Source organism: Malaya genurostris, chromosome 3 (genome assembly GCF_030247185.1).
Source record: "Malaya genurostris strain Urasoe2022 chromosome 3, Malgen_1.1, whole genome shotgun sequence".
NCBI lineage: Eukaryota > Metazoa > Arthropoda > Insecta > Diptera > Culicidae > Malaya > Malaya genurostris.
Window position 1 is genome coordinate 29828247 of NC_080572.1, and position 26343 is coordinate 29854589.

At 36.0% G+C, this 26343-nt stretch overlaps 1 protein-coding gene across 3 annotated transcripts in view; it reads right to left on the reverse strand.

Annotated features, from left to right (window-relative positions):
• The window catches only part of LOC131439492 (uncharacterized), a 210736-nt gene that overhangs the window by 67759 nt on the left and 116634 nt on the right, over nt 1-26343 (reverse strand). For all 3 annotated transcript variants that reach the window (XM_058610573.1, XM_058610572.1, XM_058610571.1), the window contains exon 4: nt 15772-16243. In XM_058610573.1, the coding sequence (XP_058466556.1) occupies nt 15772-16243 (472 nt within the window). The remainder of the gene's footprint in view (nt 1-15771; nt 16244-26343) is intronic.

Consider the following 26343-nt stretch of genomic DNA (forward strand, 5'->3'; position numbering starts at 1 on the left):
TGCTCGGTCGTATCTCATACACAACCTTTTATTTTTTTTTCTTTCTCATAATCAGCTTGATGAATGGTTGTAGACAATCATTCTAACTTGCCTGAAATATCTCGGACGTAGCGGTTGGGGTTCCGCTTGAAATAGTAGATCACTTTTTTCGATGTTTTTGCGGCCTTTGGCCTTCAATTTTCTCCTGATCCGATTTTTCTGGCACTAAACAATTTGTCATCGGAAAACTTATGGTGAGCACTAAATAATTTGTCATCGGAAAACCTATGGACAACGGTATGGTGACTGTTGATTTATCCATAGTTTAAAATTTTACCAACTGAGTAGTTCGGATTTTTTTGAAACGCAAGCAAATTTTTGACGCGTTACTTTTTTTGCTTCGATGCCATTTTTCAAATTAAGTGCGAATGTGTCAAACAGTAGGTATGCTGCTACAGGTACACATATTAAAAAGTGAGGTGCGGATGTTCTTTTAAGGAGGGAGTAGGGTCTGAATGTTGAAAAAACACCATTTTTGCGATTTTGATGTGGAACACATCTTTATTTTCTATATAGGGGTGCAAATCCGAAACTACAGGAATAATACACGCAGAAATGTGGTCAGGCTTTAAACACTTACAACTCAGTCTATTTCGTATCTATTATTAATATTATTTCATCATTTGATTGGAAATGTTTCTAAGTTTCGATTTGAATGTATCAAGCCACGCTAAAAACATTATTTTCTCCATCCTGAATTTTGATAAAATTTTTACTACTCATTCGGGTCGGGTACGGGTACAGGTAATTTTTAATCGGATACGGGTAAATTTTCTAATTTTTTGTTTTTTTTTATTGTTGATCGGGTACGGGTAATTTTTTAAATTTTTAATCGGGTACGGGTAAATTTTTTTGCTGATCACTCGGGTACGGGTCGGGTTCAGGTACAAGAATTTCTATACCCGACCATCTCTACTCGATTGACAATGGGAAAAAGTTCAACCGAAATCGCAGAATGGTAGAGAAACTTAACGCCATAAAAATACAAAACTTGAACACCAGCTTGGTGAAGAGAAGCTTAAATATCGAAATCCGTACCGCAAGTATGTTCAAAGATATAATTGCTTACATTTGGGATATTGGGGTAATTTTGTCGGCTATAAAACAAATACAAATCAAGACAAACAATGTTCGGTGTTCGTTCCTTATCAAGATCAAGCAGACTCTCGTGCATTTGCGGATTCAAAAGTGTGATGATTAATTGAACTGTTTGATTGTAGATCATTAGAAATTGTTGTTGCCTTGTTCCACACCAATGGCTCGAACAACCCCATGGGGCTGATCCTTGTAGTTTTTTTCAGAGCTATCGTTCAACAAAATAAATTCAAACGTTCTACATAATAATAAGTCGGAAGAGGTTGTTTTGAGAACGCTTCTTAAAAATCATGATTTGCGATGTCCATTGTATTTCAGCGCAGACTAATCAGAAGTTATCAAATCAAAGCCGCATAGATAGATTAGTTGTTTTCCTAGACCCCAACGTTTTCGACCAGTTTTTTTTAATTTTTTTGTGGTTGTTTTAAGTAAAAACTATGATTTTTCACGAAAAAATCTGCTATTCTGTAGCTGTGAAATCTCCCCAAAGTAACAAACAACAAAAGGAGAACGTTTGGGTATGGTATTTTATTTGTAGGAAGTGTGTGCAAAATTTGAAAAAATGGTGCATGACGATGGAGACGGACTTTCAAAACCTGCTTTCGAGAAAAAAACGCGTTTAAAGTTTTTTGTCTATAAATTCGAAGGAAACAATTTATTACTCTTGGGAGACCATAGGGTCTAACATTTTCTGAAAAATCATATTTTTTCTTTTGTATTTTGTTATAATAAAACATTTCCACAATGTTTTGTCACATATTACACCGGATCTAGACGTTTCATTCTAATTTCTAAGACAAAATATGGAAACCGCGTAACTTGGGAAATCCGCGTAAAAAAACCACTTAACTTCGAAAATCCGCGTAAAAAGAAACCGCATTAAAAAATACCGCTGAAAAAAAGACCCCAGTGTATTGTATGTTGTCTATTCACACGTATTAGTCCGATGAATCATTCGCTCGAATGAGTCTCTTTACAATTGACAAATCTTAAACATGAGTAAAATTCTGTTTTGAATTTTTTTTATGAAATTTGTATTTCAGAGCTTTTAAAATAAAATCTTGCTTTAAGCTCTTGTTGATTGGGAAGAAATATTCAGAGTTATACTAGCAAATACATGAAAAGTTGTGTGAGTACAAACGGAGAATAAAAATCAAGGTCCAGTGATACTGAATCTAGTGTTTTACTTGATGTTAAATTTAATATTCCATCTATGCTTTGAATTTTCCTCAATGTGCGGTCATAGATGAAACCGAGAGTGTTTAAGGGATCCATTTTGCATCCCCCAAAATGGTCACTTGCTATATAATATCGGTTTGCGTTTATTTCTCTGTTTTTACTACGGAACCAACTTGCTTGACAAGGATTTAACATGCTGAGGTTGTTACTCGCCATGGAAATACCAAGAGAGTTCATTGTTTTGCTGGAGTCTGCGAAGGATATTGTGCGATTCTAAACGTAATAAACAGGGTGCTTTAAAGCACCCACTTGCTTCACAATAACATGTGAATGAACATAAATTTCACCCGGTCTCGAGGATTTACTTGTATCACATGGTGCTTCCAACTTGCGACTTGTCAGCTAAGTGAATGCGTTATGGAGCGGGACCGTATGTGGGCCAGTGGCTGCGACAGAAGGTTATACGGTGGTCTTCAGATGAGGATTGTAAATCTTCCGGTGGGAAATAGGAAGAACACCGAAGTATACTATCGAGCGCTTGATTTATAAAGGCGAAAGACAGATGGGTCTTTATAGGATTGATGGGTTAAGTCTTTATTAGCTACTGGAGACCCAAGCAGGCCGCTAATTTAGAACTTACTTATATTTCGATGTGTACCTGTGCAAGATAGTTACTAACATATATTACTATTCATGTGTGTAGCAAAACAATCCAGCCAAACTCATTCTCAACGACGAACAACTGCTTCGAGATATCCTGCCACGGTTGTCAATTACGTTTGTTGACCGATGCATGTTACCAGACTAAATATCGATAACGTGAGGCAACAACTACGGAGGGTGATCTGATAAATTTGGATTAATTTTTTTTGTGATCTATCCTTTTCATGATGCTAGCAGAGGTTGTATCGTTCAGTTTTTCTGCCTCGATTCGCGCGTCACTATTGATTTTTCCACCAACAAGAAGAGCAATTTTTCGCCGGTACGTGTTGGCCATCTCCACATGGACACTGCCTGCCATACGATGTGATTGTGATATATTTTTATTTCATAGTTTTATTTTTCTATCGAGTTCAACAGTTACGAACGACCGCTTCATTCGTTTTCGAATAATTCAGCTACATAAAATTAAATACCCAACAAACTTCACGTGCTGTTCAGCATAGATTGACAGAGAGCTTGATAATTCTTTTCACTCTAATATCTATGCACGCTCTAATAGCGTGCAGTTATTTGAAACAGTTTTTATTCATCAGAGTAATACTAGGAACCATGTGACAGTCATTACGAAGTTCATTGAAGCATGTCCGTGTTCACCATGGTGAATAGTCAGTTTAATTAAACATGTGTTATTCCATGCCAAGTGTACTTTTTATTTTCGACTTCGACACGTTTGAAAAATACTATATACAACCACGAATTAGACCAGACAACTATTTTTTGTGCGAATATTATATGAACGACTGACTTAAACGGATTTTCCAAGCTAAATTGCGCTTTTCCGATTTTTGCATGCAGCTCTTTACATGTCTCCAGTGACGTTGAGATTAGTCCTGTGCGCTGATTGAACATATGAAAATTTGCTACCCAAGACCAGTGGTAGCAGGGAATAGGCGTTATTCGGCATAGATTATAACCTGCGGGTATTTTTTCAAATTCACTCATGGATGTCAATATGAAAAATATACAACAAATCATGAGTAATTCTAAAATTAATGCTACTATTTAAAATGACATTAATTTTGTCTACTGGCATCTACTCGTCAAGCAAAGATATTGTATCCGAAGTCGAGTAATCGGCGAAATAATATAGCCCTATAACATCCCGCAAGTAAAAGTATCATTTGATTAGCGAAATTGATTATTCCATGTATAATTATCGCTCGTATCCCTACTGTATTTTACAGTATTGCATTGTATTTTAAATCCTAATACTGCGTACTGTTTTTTACCCTCAAATGTATTGTATTTTTATTTGTACTGTATGTTCCCATAGAAATGTATTGTATTTTTCACATAAAAAAAATAAATAAAGAGTTTTGAATCTTTAACTCAACCAATTACAAATTTCGATTTGCCGCAATACAAAACGTCAGAAAGAACATTGACAACACGTAGTGGATATAAATAAATGCAAACAATAAATAGATAGGCCTGTTTCTCTCCTTTTTATAACTTTTTTATTACTCATTCTTATTTAGAACGCGTCACGATAATTTTGCAAAATTTCCTTGATTAAAAAAAAGAAAAATGTCTCCACCAAGAAGTGAGAACACACTACATCAAAATCATAGTTTCTAAAAAAATGAAGTTTAGTGCAAAAAATGTTTGATGATTAATTCATGCATATTTTAAAAGTTTTTACTGAATTAGAGAATACCTTAAAAATGAAATAAAATAAATATTGCTACTATGAAAACAAGTCATCTGATAATTCGTTTTTTATTCACTATTTCTAGGTATAATGCATACTGCAAAATGTGCTGTTTTTTTTCAAAGATAATGTACTGTCCTCTCCTGATTTTACGCAAAATGTACTGTTTTTCATCAAAAAAATATGCGAGCGTTATGCATAATCCAAACTATATTCTTGAACGTTTGACATTATGTAGTATAGTTAATTTATAGTATTCGTTTATGCGGGAATATTTATTAGAAAAAAAAAAATAATTTGCACTTTCGCATTCGTTCTTAAATGTGTATTTAAGTGTATTTGACAAGCACTTCTAATTCTAATTTTAAATAGCAAAATATTAAAAAAATTGAATAGTAAAATAATTAAGAATTTGAGATGGTGGAAGCGGTTGGTTGTTGAAGAAGAATTATCATCCTAGCTCGGGAAAACATAGATCAAATCCAACAGATTATCCATTGGTGTACTATGGAAACACTAAAACACTGTTGCAATATAAGGCTAAAAACTTGTTTTCGAATAGATTGGTAGTTAGGTAATATAAATCTATCAATAAATGACTGTGCTTTTTGCACAAACTAGAAACTCCTAGACGTTCAAATTCTGCGGCGACCAGTAGCCAGTCGTCATTTGTTTTTGCTTGAGACGGCAAAAAAAATTGCACCTCGATGGAATACCTTAAAGGTGTTACAGAAATAGTGCTAACTTTGAGTCTACTTAGTGGTTTAAGGGGTATGGCAACCATGAAAATTTCAATAGATCAAAACTTTTTTGCAAGCTTAAAATTTTCCTAAAACCCTCTAGAATGCGAAAAAAATGTCTTGTGGTCAAAATGAATCTCAAACTAGTTGTTTACGACAGTTTGAGAAGGCGCCTCGCGCCGCGTTTTATTTACCTTAAGACAACTTCAAACGTTTTTTTTTTCGAAACGCGATCTTCAAAATCTTGCGAACTCATATCTGCTAAAATCTTTATCGATTATTTTTAAATTCTGAGGAGACCTTTATAAGCACATTATCTAGTATACCACGCAAGGGTTTCTTGATATGTTGTAAACTTTTTTTTTTATAAACAATACTACAATACTGAAATTTTTATGTAAAAGATTAAACTTTTCACTTATATGATTATAGTTTTTCGAAAAATGAGTATTTTCGAAATTCCCTACGCGGTATACTAGTTTATGATATATATTTAAAAACACTATGGTCCTTGTTTCTGCTTTAAATTTGAAGATACAGCCGGTTCACCTGTTTTGTAAACTTTATGTAAAAATAAAGTCACTCTAAATGACGGTTTAAAATTTTTAACATATCTCACCCTGTTGTTCCGGTACCAGAAGTGTGATCCGAACCAAATTCAAAAGCAGTCTATTTTTATAGACATTGACCCTTTTATTTCAGTCTAAATTTGTGAAAATCGAATCTAGCAGTTTCTGAGAAAACGAAGAGAGCTCCATTTTTTTCATCCACTATTTCCGGAACCGGGAACTGGGAACCGGTATAGCTGAATTCGGTTTGTTTGGTCAGCAACTAGCCTAACCTATAAATTGAAACAATTTTGAATTAAATTTAGAAGATTTTTTACGTGTTTTACATTATCACTCTATATGACAAGTTGCAATTTCATACACATTACCCTGTATTTCCGGAACCGGAAATCGGATCTAGATGAAATTCAACATTAACTTATGGAAACATAATACTATTGAGTCTGAGTTTGCGAAGATCGGTTTAACCGTTTCTAAAAAATAGAAGGGATATCCGGTTTGGAGCAAACGAGCAATTTTCTGATACTTCCGGAACCAGGAACGATGATCCGGTATACCCAAAGTCAACATATTTGGTCATAAATTAACCATATCTGCCTATTTAAAGAATTATACGGCTATCTCTGAGAAAATTCAGTGCATATTTTTGTCACATACACACATACATACACATACACTTTGCGTACTCGACGAACTGAGTCGAATGACACTCGGCCCTCTGGATCTCGGTTCAAAAGTCGGTTTACACAATGATTACATAGTAGGGATGACCGATACCGAGTCGATACTTTGAGGTATCGATACTTTCTTCCAAGAATCGGCTATCGATATTGCATCAGAGCGATACTGTTAGTATCGATACTTTTGGTCTCGATACTTAAAGTATCACAACAGATTGAAGTCAATTCCCATTACGACGGAAGATTTGTTTTGTTTCAATTATAGAGGCTTTAACATTAAAGTTATTTGCTTCTACGGGTCAGAAAAACTTTCTAACCCTATGTGCTGGGTTGGGAATCGAGCCCAGGTGGGCTGCGTGAAAGGCATCACGCTATTCCCGTTCCCAATGGAACATTTTTATTTCTTCGGCTTCAACGAAGCGCCAAGTGCATTGGTATGACGTTGACTAGCCGTCGTTCAAATTCGTTCTCGGCAATCTCACTTCGTCCCACAGGTGAAGAGAGTGCAATGAGAGAAAACCATCAACAAAACTTGCACATAAAGGTCATACAGTCGGTGTTGAACAGTCGTTCGCACCGCACGCATATAGCTCTTGGCTCCTGGAAATTTTTTCTGGCTACCTAGAGTTTCATTGATTCAAGGTTTCAGTCTTTTTCAAGGCTACCTGAATCACTAACAGTCTTTTTAAAGACTAACAATTAGTCAGCCAAGGCTATACAAAGAGTGATATTAGAGTGACTAAGTGATACAAAGAGTGATATTAGAGTGACTAAGAAATTAATCAGCCTTTTTTAAGGCTAGCTATTCAAAGGACTATTAATCAAACTTCAAAATTCAAAATTCCATTCATTTCAAAAATGCCTGCGTCCAACCGGAAAGGCAACAAGCCTAAGGCTAAAAATAATTCAATACGGAATAAATCACAATCCGTTATTCAACATTTTTCTAATAACATTCACGATCTTATAGAATCTGGATGTAAAAATAAAAGACAACGGACATATTTACCTTCCGTTGAGCCGTCTAACAATATTTACGAGATTCTTCCTGAATCCGATTGTAGCGACATAGAAGAAAATTCTTCAAAAATTCCCAAAAATGGACGCTTGTCGTTCTGGGAAGAAACAACAATCTATGCCACCAGTGACGGTGATGATTTCCGACTTCAAAGCATTCCGTACTGAGCTTTCTACTTTTCTCCCGGAAGTAAAAGTCTCATTTCAAATCGGACGAAGAGGAGAATGTCGAGTCTTGGTTGATGGATTGGAAGATTATGAACTTCTTATCCGATATTTGACCGAGAAACTTCATAAATTTTATTCATTTGATATAAAATCAGACAGACCGTTCAAGGCTGTCTTGAAAGGCTTATCAAAGTATTGATGAAATTAAAAATGAACTAAAAGAATTACTTGGTTTTGCTTCTTCCCAAGTAATACTTATGAAAAAAAGAGCGAATGGTACTTCTAAACCACGCTCTGGAATTTCCCATGAACTTTACCTAATACACTTCAATCGAAGTGATGTAAACAATTTGAAAACTTTAGAAAAAGTACGTTTCATTTCCCACATTAAAATTCATTGGGAACATTATAAACGGCATAATCGTATTGCAAACTTAACGCAATATCGTCGTTGCCAAGGCTTCGGTCATGGAATCAAAAATTGTCATATGGATATACGGTGTTTGAATTGTGGTAAATCGCATTCGAAAGACGTTTGTCCAATGAATGAAACCACTGATAAATTTTCATGTTCAAATTGCAATGGAAATCATAAATCCAATTATTTGAAATGTCCTGTCAGGGAAAAAAATTTAAACGCTCGTTCGCTTAGACAACAAGTCAAATCAACGACCTTAAATTTACTGAACATACCTGAAAATCAAAAAAACCGTTACAAATGCCACGCCTAATTCTTCTAAGGCACCTATTTCTTCGAATTTAAAACAAAAAACAGGTACGCCTGCCAATTGCCAAACAATTTATTGACAGGTAGATCGACCTCGTCATCATCTTATTCTAATGTCAGTTATGCTGGTATATTAGGTAGAAATCTATCACCTATTTCCTCTAATGTAAATAATCAAAACACAGGACCGCCTAGCAGTTCATCTTCTTACGAAAACAATTTATTAATAGGTAGACCGGCCAAATCATCTTTTTCTAATGGCAGTCTACCTACAAATATTCCTTCAATGCCATTCGCTTCTTTAAATGAAGTCGATTTAGGCGATATAACTGAAAATAAAATGATCTACCTACAAGATCAACTTTTTCAAATGATCATCCAAATGAATTCGACTTCATCACTTTTTGAAGCATTTCAAATCGGATGGAAATTTGCAAATAATATTATAATGAATTTAAAATTTAACAGTGATGTTAAATAATTATTTGAATATTTTAAATTGGAATGTTCGAAATCAAGTGAAGATAAATTTTATACTTGAAATCAAGTGAAGATGAATTTTATAATTTTCTCGAAGTTCACAAAATCCATATTGCCATTGTGACAGAAACTTTTCTTAAACCAAATGTCAAATTGAAAAGTAATCCACATTATGTGGTTCATCGATTTGACAGGTTTACTGGAATGGGTGGTGGAGTTGCCATTTTTGTCCAACGGCAAATTAAACATCGTATTTTACCTTCTTTCAATACTAAAGTTATTGAAAGCTTGGGAATCGAAGTTGAAACCATTCATGGAATTTATTTCATCGCTGGAGCATATTTGCCATTCCAATGCACCGGCGAACAATTAAATTTCTTTAAAGGCGATTTGCAAAAACTCACAAGATATCGACCGAAATTTTTCGTAATAGGGGACTTAAATGCTAAGCATGTCCAGTGGAATTGTAGACAAAATAACAGTAATGGAAAAATACTTCATAATCAACTCTCAGCTGGTTACTTCACAGTTCTTCATCCCAGTAATCCTACTTGTTTCTCTTCCGTGAAAACCCCGTCTACAATTGATCTGGTTCTAACGGATCAAAGTCACATTTGTAGTGAACCGATTACACATGCTGACTCAGATCATCTTCCTGTAACATTCAGACTTTCCAACGAAGCTATAATTAATCCTATTAGTTCTATATTCAACTATCATAGAGCTAATTGGTTGGATTACAGATCTCACATTGAAAATCATGTTGATCATGAAACTATTTTAGAAAATTCTGCGGACATCGACACAGCAATTGATAATTTGAATCATTACATTATCGAAGCTAGAAATCTTTCAGTTCCCAAAGCTCCAACTAAATTAAATTCTCCTATCATCGATGACAATCTTCAACTGCTCATTCGGTTGAAGAATGTTCGTCGACGACAATATCAACGTTCTCGTGATCCTGCTATGAAAAACATAGTTAGGGATTTACAAAAAGAAATTAAACATAGATTTACTCTTTTACGAAATGAAAATTTCGCAATTAAACCATATTCTAAACCTTTCTGGAAACTTTCTAAGGTTCTTAAGAAACCTCAGAAACCAATTCCTGCTCTCAAGGAAGGAAATCAAATACTTCTTACAAATGGCGAAAAAGCTCAAAAACTTGCTCAGCAGTTCGAGAGTGTACACAATTTTAATTTGAACGTTGTGAGTCCTATTGAAAATGAAGTCTCACTGAAATATGAGCATATTTCAACCCAAGTGTTATCACACGATGACATTATTGGGACGAATTTTGAAGAAATTAAATCAATTATTAGGAAACTCAAAAACATGAAGGCTCCTGGTAATGATGGAATTTTTAATATTCTTATTAAAAATCTTCCCGATGTTGCCTTGAGACTCCTGGTTAAAATTTTCAACAAGTGTTTTTCATTAGCTTACTTCCTAAAAAGATGGAAAAACGCTAAAGTAATTCCTATCCTGAAACCTGATAAAAATCCAGCAGAAACATCAAGTTATCGACAAATTAGCTTACTTTCTTCTATCAGTAAACTTTTTGAAAAAATTATCTTGTTGAGAATGATGTCTCATATAAATGAGAATTCAATTTTTTTACCAGAAACGTTTGGATTTCGTCATGAACATTCAACTACTTATCAACTTGTCAGAGTAACAAACATGATAAAAGCAAATAAATCTTCTGGGTTATCCACTGGAGTTGCTCTTCTAGACATAGAAAAAGCATTCGACAGTGTTTGGCACAAAGGTTTAATAGCAAAAATGTCTGATTTCCAGTTTCCTATTTATTTGATCAAAATGATTCAAAATTATTTAACTGATCGTACTCTTCAGGTTAGCTATCAGAAATGTAAATCTGAATTACTACCCGTACGAGCCGGTGTTCCGCAGGGTTCGAGCGTAGCTCCAATCTTGTATAATATTTTCACTTCTGATCTTCCAAATCTACCCGTTGGTTGTCAGAAATCGCTATTCTGTGACGACACAAGTCTACAAAGAAGTTTAAATATTTTCAGTGATTATCTGTCAAAATGGAAAATTTAACCAAATGCAGCAAAAACACAATTAATTATCTTTCCTCATAAGCCAAGAGCTTCTTTTCTTAAACCAAACAATAATCACATTCTCAAATTGAATGGCTTGGAATTGACATGGTCTGATCAAGCTAAATACTTAGGTTTAACGTATGACAAAAAACTCACTTTCAAGGATATCACATTGAAGGAATCCAGGCAAAGTGTAATAAGTATATTAAATGTTTATATCCTCTTATAAACAGAAATTCTAAGCTCTGTCTAAAAAACAAATTGTTAATTTATAAACAAATTTTCAGACCAGCCATGCTTTATGCAGTACCAATTTGGTCAAGTTGTTGTTCCACCAGGAAGAAAACGCTTCAAAGGATTCAGAATAAAATTCTGAAAATGATTTTGAAGCGTCCTCCCTGGTTTAGTACAAATGAGTTACACAGACTCACAAATATAGAACCATTAGATGAAATGTCACATAATATTATAAGCAAATTCCGACAAAAATCGATGCAATCTTCAATTGAATCGATTCGCTCTCTGTATTAGTTAGTAAGTTAGTATATAAGTTCTCTTTCCCCATTACACAATACAAGTAGGTTTAGAATTTTCCCTACATAAAAATCTCAGAATTGCGGAAGCAAATAATGTCCTCATGGTAATAACCAAATCATATATATAATAGAGCTGAAAAGTCACCACTTGTGGCTGAACACCCAATTTAAATCTTAATAATTTAATTTTAACTCATATTCCAATAAATAGTTATTTTAAAAAAAAGGTCATACTTTCAGAGGATTCAATTATTTCAATTTGTCTCACTCATTGCACTCTCTTCCAGTGCGCCTAAAAGCGATGGAATAATAGCAATAGGAATTGGCTTTTAGTGGAGTATTCGTGTATAGACATATAGGTTATGGCATGAAAATTATTGAGAAAATAAGTGAAATGTGAAATCAATACAAAGTGGCGTGTGGAAATGCATTGACGTGGACCAAAAGTCGTGAAGGGCAAAGTGCAATCTATGTGGCAAGGAATATGAGTATACTGGTGGCACAACAAATTTATGCACAGTAAAAAAAAAGAATTTTAACAATCTCGATATGATTATCAATTGATGTTAAAAAAAAATTTAGACGTACTGAACATCAAACGCAATAATTTTCTGTTTCAAGAAATATTGCAGATAATTCTCACGTTATTACATCGAAACAACGTATTGAGTACCACCTTAACTGAATACTGTGTATGACTCTGATATGAAATTATTCATCGTTCTAAAGGTTGTAATATTACACGGAACGATGAAAATTTCCAATCAGAATCGTCTAAGGTTTTGAAGATAAGGTACCCGACAGACTCTTTTAATCCGAACTCGAAATGCAGGAACGAAAAATCCTGCTTACAAGAGAATGATTTTTAATGATTATCTTTTCATTATTATGTGTGAGTTTGTAAAACATCACTTTAGTTATACTACAAGGGATGAGATTCATACTCATACACTAGTTATACTCTCGTCGAGTAATCACAATTATCGTAAACGACAAACGATAATTATTGTTGATTTTCGGATAATGATAATCGATGCTAAAAATCGGCTTGATTTTTTTTAAACTGTGAATATAAAGTATATTTATTCGAATGTAATATAAAGTATATTTATTTGAACAAATGAACTTTAACAATTTTTGAAGTTTCTGGGGTGCACAATTTCATCACCTTATTTTTGCAATGACATAAAATTGAGTGTTTAATCGTTTCATATTAGTTAATAGGAACAAACTAAGATTCAAATACATAAGTAGTCAAGAAATTAACAAAACTGCAGACGACAATAAATTAAATAATAATTTAAGTATGGAAAGCAGACATGGACATAAAGCGAAATGATCAAAATTGTTCATGTGCTGTGGCTATAACTTGAGCAGTCGCAACAAATCCTCGCGACATGATCCTTTCACATAGGTTGATGGCAAGCCAAGCATTTGAAGAAAGTTTTGCGACATAAATTACTTGGGCATAAATAGCATCACTTCTGTTGTTTTTCACTTTGTGCTATTGAAAAAGCTCACTTTGCTTATATGCAGGCGCGTAGCCAGAGAAAATTTTGGGGGGGGGGGGGGGGGGGGGGGGTTTAGAACATGGTGATAAATCAACACATGTACAATTTATATCAAAATGTTTCCCATGGGTTATAATTTTTTGTTTTGGGGAGGGGGGGGGGGGTTTGAACCCCTAAACCCCCCCCCCCTGTGTACGCGCCTGCTTATATGATATGCATCAAGTTTCTGGTTTAATTTGCTTAAGAGCAACAATATTTGTTAAGAGGAAACCGGAAATGACACAGAAATAACCGTTCAATAGAAATTTTGAAAAAAGGAAAATTGGTGAATTGGGAACAGAAAAAAGATATATATTAATATCAACACTAATGATAATATGATTTACAATCAATTCGTGTTCACAACACATCCAACACAGTCTAAAATTGTTTACGGTCGAGACGACAGAAACAAAGACAATACAGTGTAATGAACAATAGAGTGTACAAAATGGGCAAATACGATTGACAAAAGCCTGAAATTTGGTCTACAATATTGAATTCAATTTGTATTGACTTCAAACGCTGCAAAGTTAGACCAGCAGCAAACGAAACTGAAACCTTAGTCAAAGAACGAATGCATCTAGACGCTAATAATGTTATTGAGATTCAATTCAACAACGTGTCGAACTCTGTGTACATAATATTTAAACGTGAAAGAAATGCAATTGCATTCGCTTCGGTTAACAACGAGGTGCACAGCGTCGAGTGCTACAATGTTAAAAACAAAATCCTTGTTTACGTTCGGTCGGGAAAATATGTCGCAGTACAGAGAGATTCTTTTCATCGAAAGGGAAGTATGGCGGGATTTTTTCCGCGATATCCGAAATGGCGTGCGACTGGTACGTTTTCGACTACGTAAGGCAATTACATCATACATCATTTGTGGACAAGGCGGGAGACATCCTATGAGAATCATCTGATTACATGTCAGTTTTGTGAAAAACCTGCACGTTACGGTAAACCTTGTACTGAAACTGCGAAAAGGACCTGCACGTTACGGTAAACCTTGTACTGAAACTGCGAAAAGGACATCTTCAACCAAAAACAAGTACAACCGTTCAGCACCGGTAACTAGTGAGCCTGGTACACCTGTTTTAGAAACTTTTTCAGCATCAAATCAACTAACAACTGCAATCAATATACAACAGCAACTATCAGCGAGCCCAAGACTACGATCAACAAGTAAAACTAAAAGAAAACGGAAACCACACACAACACCGACGATGAAGCAATGGATGATACGATGAGCCACGGACAAAGTAACCCTCAATCCTCGAAAGATGGAAATGGGAGCTTCCATTTCCCTTGAAAAAGAATGACAACCAGATCCAATAGTAAAAAAATATACTTATGTTAAAAAATATGAGTCAATAAGGCTCGTAAAACTTGTACGCGGAATGGCCTGAATAAAAATTTTTATAAAAAAAAAATTATTTGCATTCGGTCCGATCAAATAAATTTGACGACGTGATTAAATTAAATGGTAGTCGGTGTGCTTTTTCGAAATCGGCGGTGTAACAAAACTGTTGACGGCGGCGTAGCGCGGTGGCTGTTTCTTTGAAGGCCATTTCACTGCAAGCCCCGAACAGATCATTTCGCCGATAGGATGTTTCAACTGAAAATTTCGTGCAGAGAAAAAATATCGCCTAATTTCTAAATATGATAAAACTACCGTAAATGCAATGTAGTATTGCATTTGAGCCTAGCGGTAACCTAAATAAGAACGATTGTTTTTCTGTCCGACGCTTCAGCTCCTGATTTTGCATTTATGAAGGGCCTGAACACCAACCTGAACACGACCTATACCCGATAACAAATGCAAATCGAACTTTTGAACCCGAATCCGTCCCGTACCCGTTAAAAATGAAGAAATTGTCACCCGACCCGAACCCGAAAAACAATTTTTTTTAACCCGACCAGCACCTGTCGAGTTCGGGTTTGAATCGGATTTCGGGCACAAATACCCGAAACCCAATCATCTCTAACACACACCATTAACCCTCTCGTTTGATCAGTCTACTAGAAACTAGGTTCCGCATTTTCTGTGCTATCTCGAAGAGTCCCACAGAGGCAATTTATTTGGCGGAGCGCCGAATGTTTTTTATTGACAATCTAATGTCTCATCATCTTGCATTTTGATTTGTTTGAATTTAATTTGAATACGATATTAAGACAATTGTAGGATTCGACGAAATGACCCTTCAGGCGGAATAGCTTTCAGCGATATGATCCTTTCGGTGAAACGACTTTCGACGAAATGGTTTTCGGTGAAACGGCTTTCGGCAAATGGATTCTGACCTATTATTTGAAATATGTTTTAATGTAAAACATAAATATAAATAGTACACGGAACATTAATTCTGATAATATCTTTGCTATCCATTGTTTATCCCGGCGATACAGATAAATGCATCCTCTCGATATCAGCAACAATATCCACCCATATGCTATGAAAATAAAACCCTTGCCCAGCGTAATCGATTACTCAATCCGAAGCGACGTAAGGTACTACTGAGTCAATAATAACCCTGAATAAACTTACCGTGCATTGTAGTAGGTCGACTTATAGTACGGTGGATGTGAATCGAAGACATAGTTCAGTATGGGCCCGGTGCTCTTCAGTAGTTTCCGGTGCTCGTTGACCGGTTTCACTAGCATTGCCGGAGTGGTTGGATTAAGGTTCATCGAGTTGATCGTTCGATGTCTCTGTTGTTGTTGTTGTTGTTGTGACTGTAGCGGAGACTGCGGTTGATTCTGTTGTTGCAACGCTGGTACACCGGAGGGCAGCAACAGCACCGTACTGTCAATGAGCGACAAGCTGATATTACCACTATTACCAACCGGACCCGGCACTGTCGGATTTATCCGGTTGGCAATTTCATTCTCCCCGGTTATCACAGCCGTTGCCAACGAAAGGCTTCGTTGTGTCGGTGATGGATTTGTGTTCATTACCAAATCCGTTGTGTGCGATGGACTTTCGATGTCACCGAGTGAAGATGACATAGCTGGTGGTCCTGTAAGAGGAAGAAAATTCAAGAGATATAAATCTGCCGTAGGTAACACATAATTTTCATGCGGAATTAGAGTCTCATTTTCTATAAGATACAAAATTAATTTCCTAATGCTTCGATGAAGCGGTGGGTTTTATCAGGCAAAATACAGCAGTTTTGGGAGATTTGTTTTTTGGAAGATTTTTCGCTATTTTAATTCATTCCCTTATATAAGATAGAATTCAATTTGTTGATTGTTACAGTTAACGCTAGGTGAATACTTAACTGATTTCACTGGTAATTTGATGTTAATCCCATGACTGTTATTGCAATTCACGTACATTTGATTGCAAATGATTTTCACGTTTGTTAATCAGTCAAAATTTCCAATAAATGTTAATGTAAGCGTTCTTAATACAATAATAAAAGCAAAGTCTTGGTGCTACATTCCTTTTGTGGAATTTGACTACTCTATTTCAACAGCCTTGGCAGCCAATTTTCAGCGTACAGAATCTTTGCGTCGTGGTTAGTGCTATGGTCCCATTGAAACTAAGATGCGACAATACGATATTAATAAACATAACAATAATCATCTTATCACTGTAACATCCAAAAACTTTGGAGTGTTGAAAGTATAGCATCGGCAATAAACGAATTGAGTCGGAAAAAATTATAAGTTATGAAAACGAGTAGCTTTTATTAAACTGCTAATATGTTACAACTTAATAGTTCTACGTATGCCACTAAGCACTGCTCCAAGTATTTGCTTAGCGGTTCGAATTCAAGTTTGTGAAAATCGGCTCAGCCGTTTCTGAGAAAATTGAATCCACACATTCTGTAGGAACAAAAAGCTAATATAACATTCGCAGCCGTTATTTTTTCAATCAAGAATAAGTACTTCTTTTTTATCTAACCCATTTTTAATTAATTCACCAAAAAGACTGTGAACAGCATCCTTTTCCATGACATTTTGCCTCGGATCGATTTTAGCACGATTCATTTTTGGCAACATGATCGTTCGTATATGACATATGTAAACCAGATGATGGCAGAATTTTCGTGTTGAAAGCAATTTCATAATTCAAATTAATAAACTACTTACAGCAATCAATGCTGGAAACATATACCATTCGAATCAGTTCGTCGAGATCAGCAAATGCGTGCGTGAAAAATAATTTCACTCAATTTTCTCGGAGATTACTCAATCGTTTTCTACAAACTCAGGTTCATATGAAAAGTCGTATGCTCACAAACAAAGTTCCTGAATTACGTTTAGATCTGTTTTTCACATAAATTAATGAGATTTATCAGGTCTGCTGATTTGAACAGTCGACAACCAAATAAATTTGTTTCAGTTTTAGTGGTATTCTATTTTCGATCTGGAAGGCACCCAAAAATTTTAACTCGCACTACGATTTCTCAAAGAAGACACTGATTTTCAAACATTCTGAATAGAATATTCAGCTCGTTATGTGAATTTAACTGACTTCGGTTGAACCGACTTCCGAATTCCGGTTCCAGTATCGAATCGTTTCTCAAAGCTCAATCATTTTCGGAATTCTAAAATCGGTGTAGCCGAAATCAGTTAAATTCACCTGAGGAGTTTGTAGACATCTTTGAGAAATTGTAGTGCGAATTAAAATTTGGGGGTACATTCCGAATCCAAAAACGAATACCGCTCAAACTGAAATAAATTTATTTGGTAATCGACTATCCAAATCTGTAAACCCGATAAACCTGATTAATTTATGTGAAATGGACATTCACTAATCACCCTGTATCTCCCAAACAAGAAGTCGGATCTGACTAAAAAGTAAGATGTTTTATAGGATTTTAAGACCTCTCATTTGAATCATAGATGATTCTTAGATTTCATATGAATCTTAGATCGGTTCTACGAGAAAAATGAGTTGCATTATTTTAATTTCGTTTCACATATCATCCTGTGGTTCCGTAATCAGAAGTCGGATCCAACCGTAATTCAGGAACCTTAATTGGAAGTATATTACTTTTCATATGAATCTTAGTTTGTAGGAAACGGTTTAGCCATTTCCCAGAAAATTTAGTGAAATTATTTGTAACACACGCATTTGCTGATCTCGTTGAACTGAGTCGAATGGTATATGGAAGTTATGTTTTTCCAGAATTAATTACTGTAAGTAGTTTAAATCAAAATAATTATGGAATTACTTTCAACTCGAAAATGCTGATATCATCTGGTTTACATATGCCATATTCGAAAGATTATGTTGCCAAAAACGAACCGTGCTAAAGTCTTTTTGGTACTTAGAAACAATTGTATATAACAGTATAAAAAATCGTGTTTCGCGTTGCTCCCAAGCATTGCTTTGTCATACAGCGCTCAAAACTCCTACTGCTGGAATAGGAGGAAAAGTCGCTTATACAAAAATGTCGATATCTCCGTTGAAAATGGACGGATTTTAACAATCTATGGCTTGTTGGATAGGTATTACCGTGTGGAATCTAAGTATATTCTGTTTCCAAGATTTGTCGATACTGTCAAAAAACTGAAAATTTTGTCATAAAACTACGTATAACTCAAAAAGTAAACATCCGATCTCAAAACCATTCAATAGCGTTCTGGGTGACGGGGAGAACTTTCATTTGCGACTAGTTTGATCAAAATCGGTCCAGCCATCTCTGAGATCTCGACCTCTTAGTTGACAACACACATACAGACACACACACACACACGGACATTTGCTCAGTTCGTCGAGCGGAATCGATTGGTATATGACATTCGGCCCTCCGGGCCTCGGAAAATTTTTCTAAAGTTTGAGCGATTTCTCTACCTATTTTTTATATATATAAAACGTGATTAATCCACCTAGCAGTGAGATGATACCTTTTTTTATCAATCCGCATGTGTTTTTTTGCATGGATATTCTTAGGTGTTTTAGTTCTTATGAAATTATTTTAATTATCGTCGTTTTAAACGGCAAATTGAGATTTTAGTTACTCATTACCCTGTAATGTCGAAACTGCAAATCGTACCGAATTTCAATCTTAACGTGTGACAATCGATTGAACATTCCATGAGATATCGGAGTAAGTTCCACTTTAGAGTTTTTTGTCATTATTTATGGTACTTCCAGAGCCGGTATTCAGGAACTAGCATCATCCAAAATGATTCGAATGGCCACAAATTAATACGCGAAACAATTTACATCTTCTATATCGGTATGAATTTCAAAAACTCATCATTTGTAATTCCAGAATCGGATAAAATTCACCAAATTTGTATAGGACCATAAATTTATTTTAATTTGAATTTTTGTTTTTGAAGTTCGATTTGGCCTTTTTGAAAAAATGATTGAGCTTTGAGAAACGATTCGATACTGGAACCGGACTTCTAAAATCGGTGTAGCCGAAATCAGTTAAATTCACCTGAGGAGTGTGTAGACATCTTTAAGAAATTGAAGTGCGAATTAAAATTTGGGCGTACATTCCGAATCGAAAACTGAATACCGCTTAAACTGAAATAAATTTATTTGGTAATCGACTATCCAAATCTGCCAACCCGATCAACCTGATTAATTTATGTGAATTGGACATTTTTATACTAATCACCCTGTATCTCCTAAACCAGAAATCGGATCTGACTAAATTTTATCAGATTTTAAGACCTCTCATTTCAATCATAGATGATTCTTAGATTTCATTTGAATCTTAGATCGGTTCAGCCATCTACGAGAAAAATGAATTGCATTATTTTAATTTCGTTTGACATATCATCCTGTGGTTCCGCAATCAGAAGTCGGATCCAAACGTAATTCAGGAACCTTGTTTGTGAGAATACTACTTTTCATATGAATCTGAGTTTGTAGAAAACGGTTTAGCCATCTCCGAGAAAATTGAGTTAAATTATTTGTCACACACGCATTTGCTGATCTCGACGAACTGAGTCGTATGGTATACGGAAGTTATGTTCTTGCAGTTTTTATTGCTGTAAGTAGTTTAAATCAATATAATTATGGAATTGCTTTAAACTCGAAAATGCTGTCATCATCTGGTTTACATATGCCATATTCGAACGATTATGTTGCCAAAAACGAACCGTGCTAAAATCGGTCCAAGGCAAATTGTCATGAAAAAGGATGCTGTACACAGTCTTTTTGGTACTTAGAAACAATTGTATGTGACAGTATAAAAAATCGTGTTTTCCGTTGCTCCCAAGCATTTCTTTGTCATACAGCGCTCAAAACTTCTACTGCTGGAATAAGGGGAAAAGTCGTTTACACAAAAATTTCGATATCTCCGTTAAAAATGGACGGATTTTAACAATATATGGCTTGCTGGATAGGTATTACCGTGCGGAATCTAAGTCTGAAAATATAATCTGTTTTCAAGGTCAATTGTGACAGATACTGTCAAAAAACTGAAAATTTTGACATAAAACTTCGCATAACTCAAAAAGTAAACATCCGATCTCAAAACCATTCAATAGCGTTTTGGGTGACGGGAGGACCTTTCATTTGCGACTAGTTTGATCAAAATCGGTCCAGCCATCTCTGAGATATTGACCTCTTAGTTGACATCACACATACAGACACACACACATACACACACACACACACACACACACGGACATTTGTTCAGTTCGTCGAGCTAAATCGATTGGTATATGTCATTCGGCCCTCAGGGCCTCGGAAAAATTTTCTAAAGTTTGAGCGAATTCTATACCTATTTTTTATATATATAAAAAAGGTAAAAAAAAGGTAAAAAGGTATCATCTCACTGCTAGGTGGATTAGGCATGGTTTTTAGACCAGGAAAAGGCCCACTGGAGCTAAAATTCATTCGGTCTATATATATATATATATATATATATATATATATATATATATATATATATATATATATATATATATATATATATATATATATATATATATATATATATATATATATATATATATATATATATATATATATATATAAAAATATAAATATATATGTTTAAAAAAGGTTCCATCAGACCAGTAGGTGGATTGAAAACAGTAATGATGATGAACTGATAAGCATTTTTAACCTATAGCGCTCCATCTATCTATTCCACGTGCATTCGTCATTGCGGAAGTAATTTTTCAGGACATATCCTTTCACCTTCCTCTGGTCAGCGGTGAGTCCTTCATTCGGGTTTCAGTTGAAAGCATAGACGTACTGTTCGGTATATCTCGACATTGAAATAGATAACTTGGATCTCTGTTAGTTTCATAATGCATATTTTTCTTTTCCTCGTATGCATATTGTGCAAATGGATTGAGCTCAGCCAATTTGAATTTCTTCCCAATCGATTCAAATCTGTTTTTGCTGGCAAGTAGGAATGAAATCTGGATCACTCGTGTTATGTTTTACGACTAGAACAACCGCAGCGCATCAGTGGAATTTTACTTCCCCAAATTCCATCAGATTTAGCATTGAAATTGGAAGTTCTGGCACCGGGTCGTATATCGCTGTTCAACTGTATCTCGCTAGCGTAAAAGTTCCATTTGGATTGGCTCCAACTGGGAATTTTCTCGCACAAGAAAAAGAATCGACGGCGATTCCGCAGCAGCGCAAAAAAGTCATCTTCATTTCGCAGTCAACAGCGCAGCGGGCACAGGCAAAGTGCAACCAGATATGACCAGTTCCGGTTTTAATTTATTTTCCAGCTGGAGTGCAAATACTGAACGGCGGTAGAAGCCATGGTGCAATTCCGGAAGTGCTATCATAATTATTATTTATGATTGAATACTTGTTCACGCTGCATATCATTGCACGCCACCCGGTGCCCTGGCTGGAAGGAAGGTGATCCACCCTCAGCACCCATACTGGGCAGAGTGCGTTTTACCATGGGCAGTTCGCTAGTTAGGAGGCAGGCGAAGAGAAAAGGTTGCAACGTAAATTTTCAAGTGTGCCGGAGCTATCGTACTGCGGAATAGTATGCGGATAATCCTTCGACTTGATTTATTATGGGATTGAATAGAGGCAAACAATGATTGGCAAACCCTTGTCCAATTATGCGAAAACTGGACTCCAAACACGATCAAGTAAACACTGAAGGTTTTTGTAGCACAATGTTTACTGAAAATGATTGTTTTCACTTTCTGTGCGATTGCAAGTTTCAATCAAACACAACACAATAGAATGCATTGATAGTGTGATGCCAATTATTTACCTTGATATGTTTTTTTTTAAAGATATTTTATTCGGGCCTATTTGCGTACAAGCTAAACGTGGCCGATTTAGCTCAGTTTTTAGATAATTTTTTTGTATTGGATCTCGTTTTTACCCTTTCTCTAGGGGGAGAGGAGCTTCCATTTTCCTCCTGCGAGGATTGAGGGGCAGTTTGTTCGTGGTTCGTCTCGTCATCCATTGCCGTGGTATTGTTGTTGATTTCGTTGCTAGTTGCTGTAGATGCGCCTTGTTGTACATTGTTTGCAGTTGCTGGTTGGTTGGATGGTTAGCTGTTAACTGCAGCTGGTGTACTTTGTTCTATAGGGGTTACGTTGGATGGTTTCGTTGAAGGGGATACTTCCTTGTTGTTGGTGACTGTCACAGGTGTACTGGGGTTGCTTGGGGTTGGTGTGAAGGAAGCACCGTTGTCCTTTGCTATAGTTGTCTCCTTGTCCGGTTTATCACATGGCTTACCGTAGTGAACAGCTTTTTGGCAATATTGACATGTGGCCATCTGATTGTCATAGGTAACAACTGACTTGCACGGTATTCTTGTATCCAGACCGAATGTCACATAAGAAGGTATAGGACTCCTCAAGCGCATGCGTAACAAACGTACGCCATTTAGAATACCGGGGAAAAATTCTTCCACTTTTCTTTTTCGATAGAGAGAATCTGTCCGTATTGGGACATAGTTGCGCGAATATAAGAATCGTTGACGCTTGAGGGAAGATCGTGCACACGCACTTCTATAGCACTATCTTCCATATATACTGGAATGTTGTACTTGATATTTTCATGCTCCACATAGTGCACATTATTATTGTCTTTAGCGAATTGAATTGCTCTTTATAGCACTGGATATAAACAACATTGCATTGAAGTAAATGCACACGTTTAATGTCAAGATGCATTTGCTCCTTAAGCAAACCTTCAAGTTCTCGTATCGAAGGTCGAATTTTGCACTGTCTGAAGTCAACAATAATTGTATTCGTTCGTACCGGCGGTAGCATTTGTTCGTTTGTTTCACTCATTTCGAGATCGTTCTATTGTTCACTACGCAATACTGTACTTGATTTCTTCTGTCCCGAACGTAAGCGGTTTTGGTTTATCGACTGACTTGGTTGAGATGCGAAACCGAACTGGCAGTGACAGTTGTATTTGTTGTCATATTATTCACGCTCGAAAATGTCTGTTTATGTGCCCAATTCTCGCAATTTGCGGGAAGTTTTACTTTTCTGTTACAATTCGAAAATAAAAAATGCAACTGAAGCTTTCAGAAACTTACGGTGATGCTGCTCTGAGTAAAAGAACGTGTCGGGAGTGGTTTTAACGTTTTTAAAATGGTGATTTCGATGTCGAAGACAAATATGATGGTGAAAGAGAAAAAACCTTCAAAGATGAATAACAATTTACTACGAGCTCCTAAAACCGGGTGAAACCATCATATCATGCGTCTTAGTCGCGCGCTAAAAGAAAAGCGGCCACGGTATCAAGAGCGACTTGGCAAAGTCATCCTCCAACACGACAATGCTCGGCCTCACGTCGCAAAAGTGGTCAAAAAGTACCTGGAAACGCTGAAATGGGACCACCCGCCGTATTCCCCAGATGTCGCCCCTTCTGACTTCCACCTATTCCGTTCGATGGCACACGGCCTGGCAGATCAACATTTTCAATCCTTCGAAGAGTTGGAAAAATGGATTGCTTCATGGATAGCGTCAAAAAAAGGACTCCTTTTTTCGAGCCGGGATCGGAAAATTGCCGGAAAGATGGGAGAAAGTTGTCGCTAGCGACGGACAATACTATGAATAATACATCTGTTAGCACTTTTTTCGCAATAAAGCTTTAAATTTTGGAAAAAAAAACGGCGGAAGCAAAGTTGTACACCTAATACATATCCAATAATATACATACATAGCGAAATCTTTTTTTACGTTGAAAATTCAAAATAACGTAAACTTTTTTTTCGTTGAAAATTCCAAATAACGTAAACTTTTTTTACGTCATAATTTGATTTACGAAGTCCCGATTATTAAGTAAATGGAGGTTTGGGTGTATATAAGTTTCTTTTCCCCATTACACAATACAAGTAGGTTTACAATTTTCCCTACACAAAAATCACAGAATTGCGGAAGCAAATGATGTTTTCATGATAATAACCAAATGGTGTATATAATAAGGCTGAAAAGTCACCACTTGTGGCTGAATACCTAATTTAAATCTTAAGGGCTGAGGCCAGTGTGTTTTAGAGCGTTTAGAGGGCTATTTTCACGCTTCAAATCTGATTTTCTCAGAAACGGGGACGAATATCGAAAAACCCAATTGACAATCTCTTAGAAAATTAGTTTAGATTATTCTGTGACAATTTCAGAATGATTGTTTGACTTTAGCGGTCGGGAAAGTCTTTTTCAAAGGAAGGAAGAATTGCATAGCGGAAACGGCAACTTTCAACTTGTTCATTGAATATCTCGCCTTCAAAAGCATGGATCAAAAATTTATCCCTACAATGTCTAGATAATTTAATTTAGATGCGATTAGTGCATAAAAACATATTCCTTATGATAAAAAAAGGACCGGAATTTTCATTTTAAAATTCCCGCGCTTGTCCAATCGGTAAACTTTTATTCTCTCAACGTTGGCAACACTTTTAAACACATTCTGTCAAATTTTGACGCATATCGTACGATTAGTTTTTGTTTGGCGTCTATACAAAGAAGTTGAAAAATTTTCGTGTAGCGATTTTTATAATGGATGAAAATTTAGAACAACGTGCGTGCATCAAATTTTGTGTTGCAAATGGATTTAAGTTTTCCGAAACGTTGAAAATGTTAGAAAAGGCCTTTGGTGTCTAGGAAAGACACAGGCATACGAGTGGTATAAACGCTTCAAAGGTAGTCGTACAAGCTTCGATCATGATTAGATCCCTGGCCGCCCAACAACATCTGTTACTGAAGAAAACATTGAATCGGCGAAGCAAATCGTTTTGCAAAATCGTTCTGTACCGATTAGAGAGATTGCTGTGTTGTTGGGCATCTCTTATGGATCAGCCGAACACATTTTAACTGATGTTTTGGGTTTGAAACGCGTCGCTTCTCGGCTGGTGCCAAAAAAGCTGAATTTCATTCAATGCGCCGGCTCACACAGCGTTGGTTGTGTCGCAGTTTTTGGCCAAAAACTCAACCAATATCATCAACCAAGCACCGTACTCTCCTGATAAGGCCTCGTGTGACTTTTTCCTCTTCCCCAGACTCAAATTGCCATTGCGGGGAACGCGTTTTGAGACCATAGAGACCATAAAAGAGAATTCGCTGCGTGAACTAAAGGCCATACCTTCGGCGGCCTATAAAATTTGTATGGAAAATTGGATCAAGCGTTGGCATGCATGTATTGCCGCAGAAGGAGAGTACTTTGAAGGCGATAATAAAGAAATTTATTCAAAATTGAAATTTTGCGTTTGTTAATAAAATTAGGGTTCTTTTTTAATCATAAGGTATGTTGTCGCGATGAAAATTAAGTAAAAGTTATTTTCGTGGAGGTAAGTTGATTTCTATGTCGGCACCATTTTAGTTCCCTGGTTACGTAACGAAACATGAGAGAGAAATAAAATCGGCTCAAAAAGGCCGCCAAACAAGCGGCAGCTTTATTGGATTTTATGTGATGTAGTCAAACTTGTAACCGAAAATATCAAAACTTTCTTGGTCACCCGGCCATATCGAGAGTCATTTTGCGTATTTGCGAGAGAGCATGGAGAGAAATGTAATAACCTCAGCGAGCCACCTGTTTTTTACGCGACCTGCTGGCCTCAGCCCTTAATAGTTAAAATTTTAACTCATTTTTTCCATAAATACGTTTATTTCATAGGCAATATACATAAGTTTTTCTTCACCGTGGCATGCGCAATACATAGTACCTAATACATTTCGTATATGATATTAGTATGTTGGT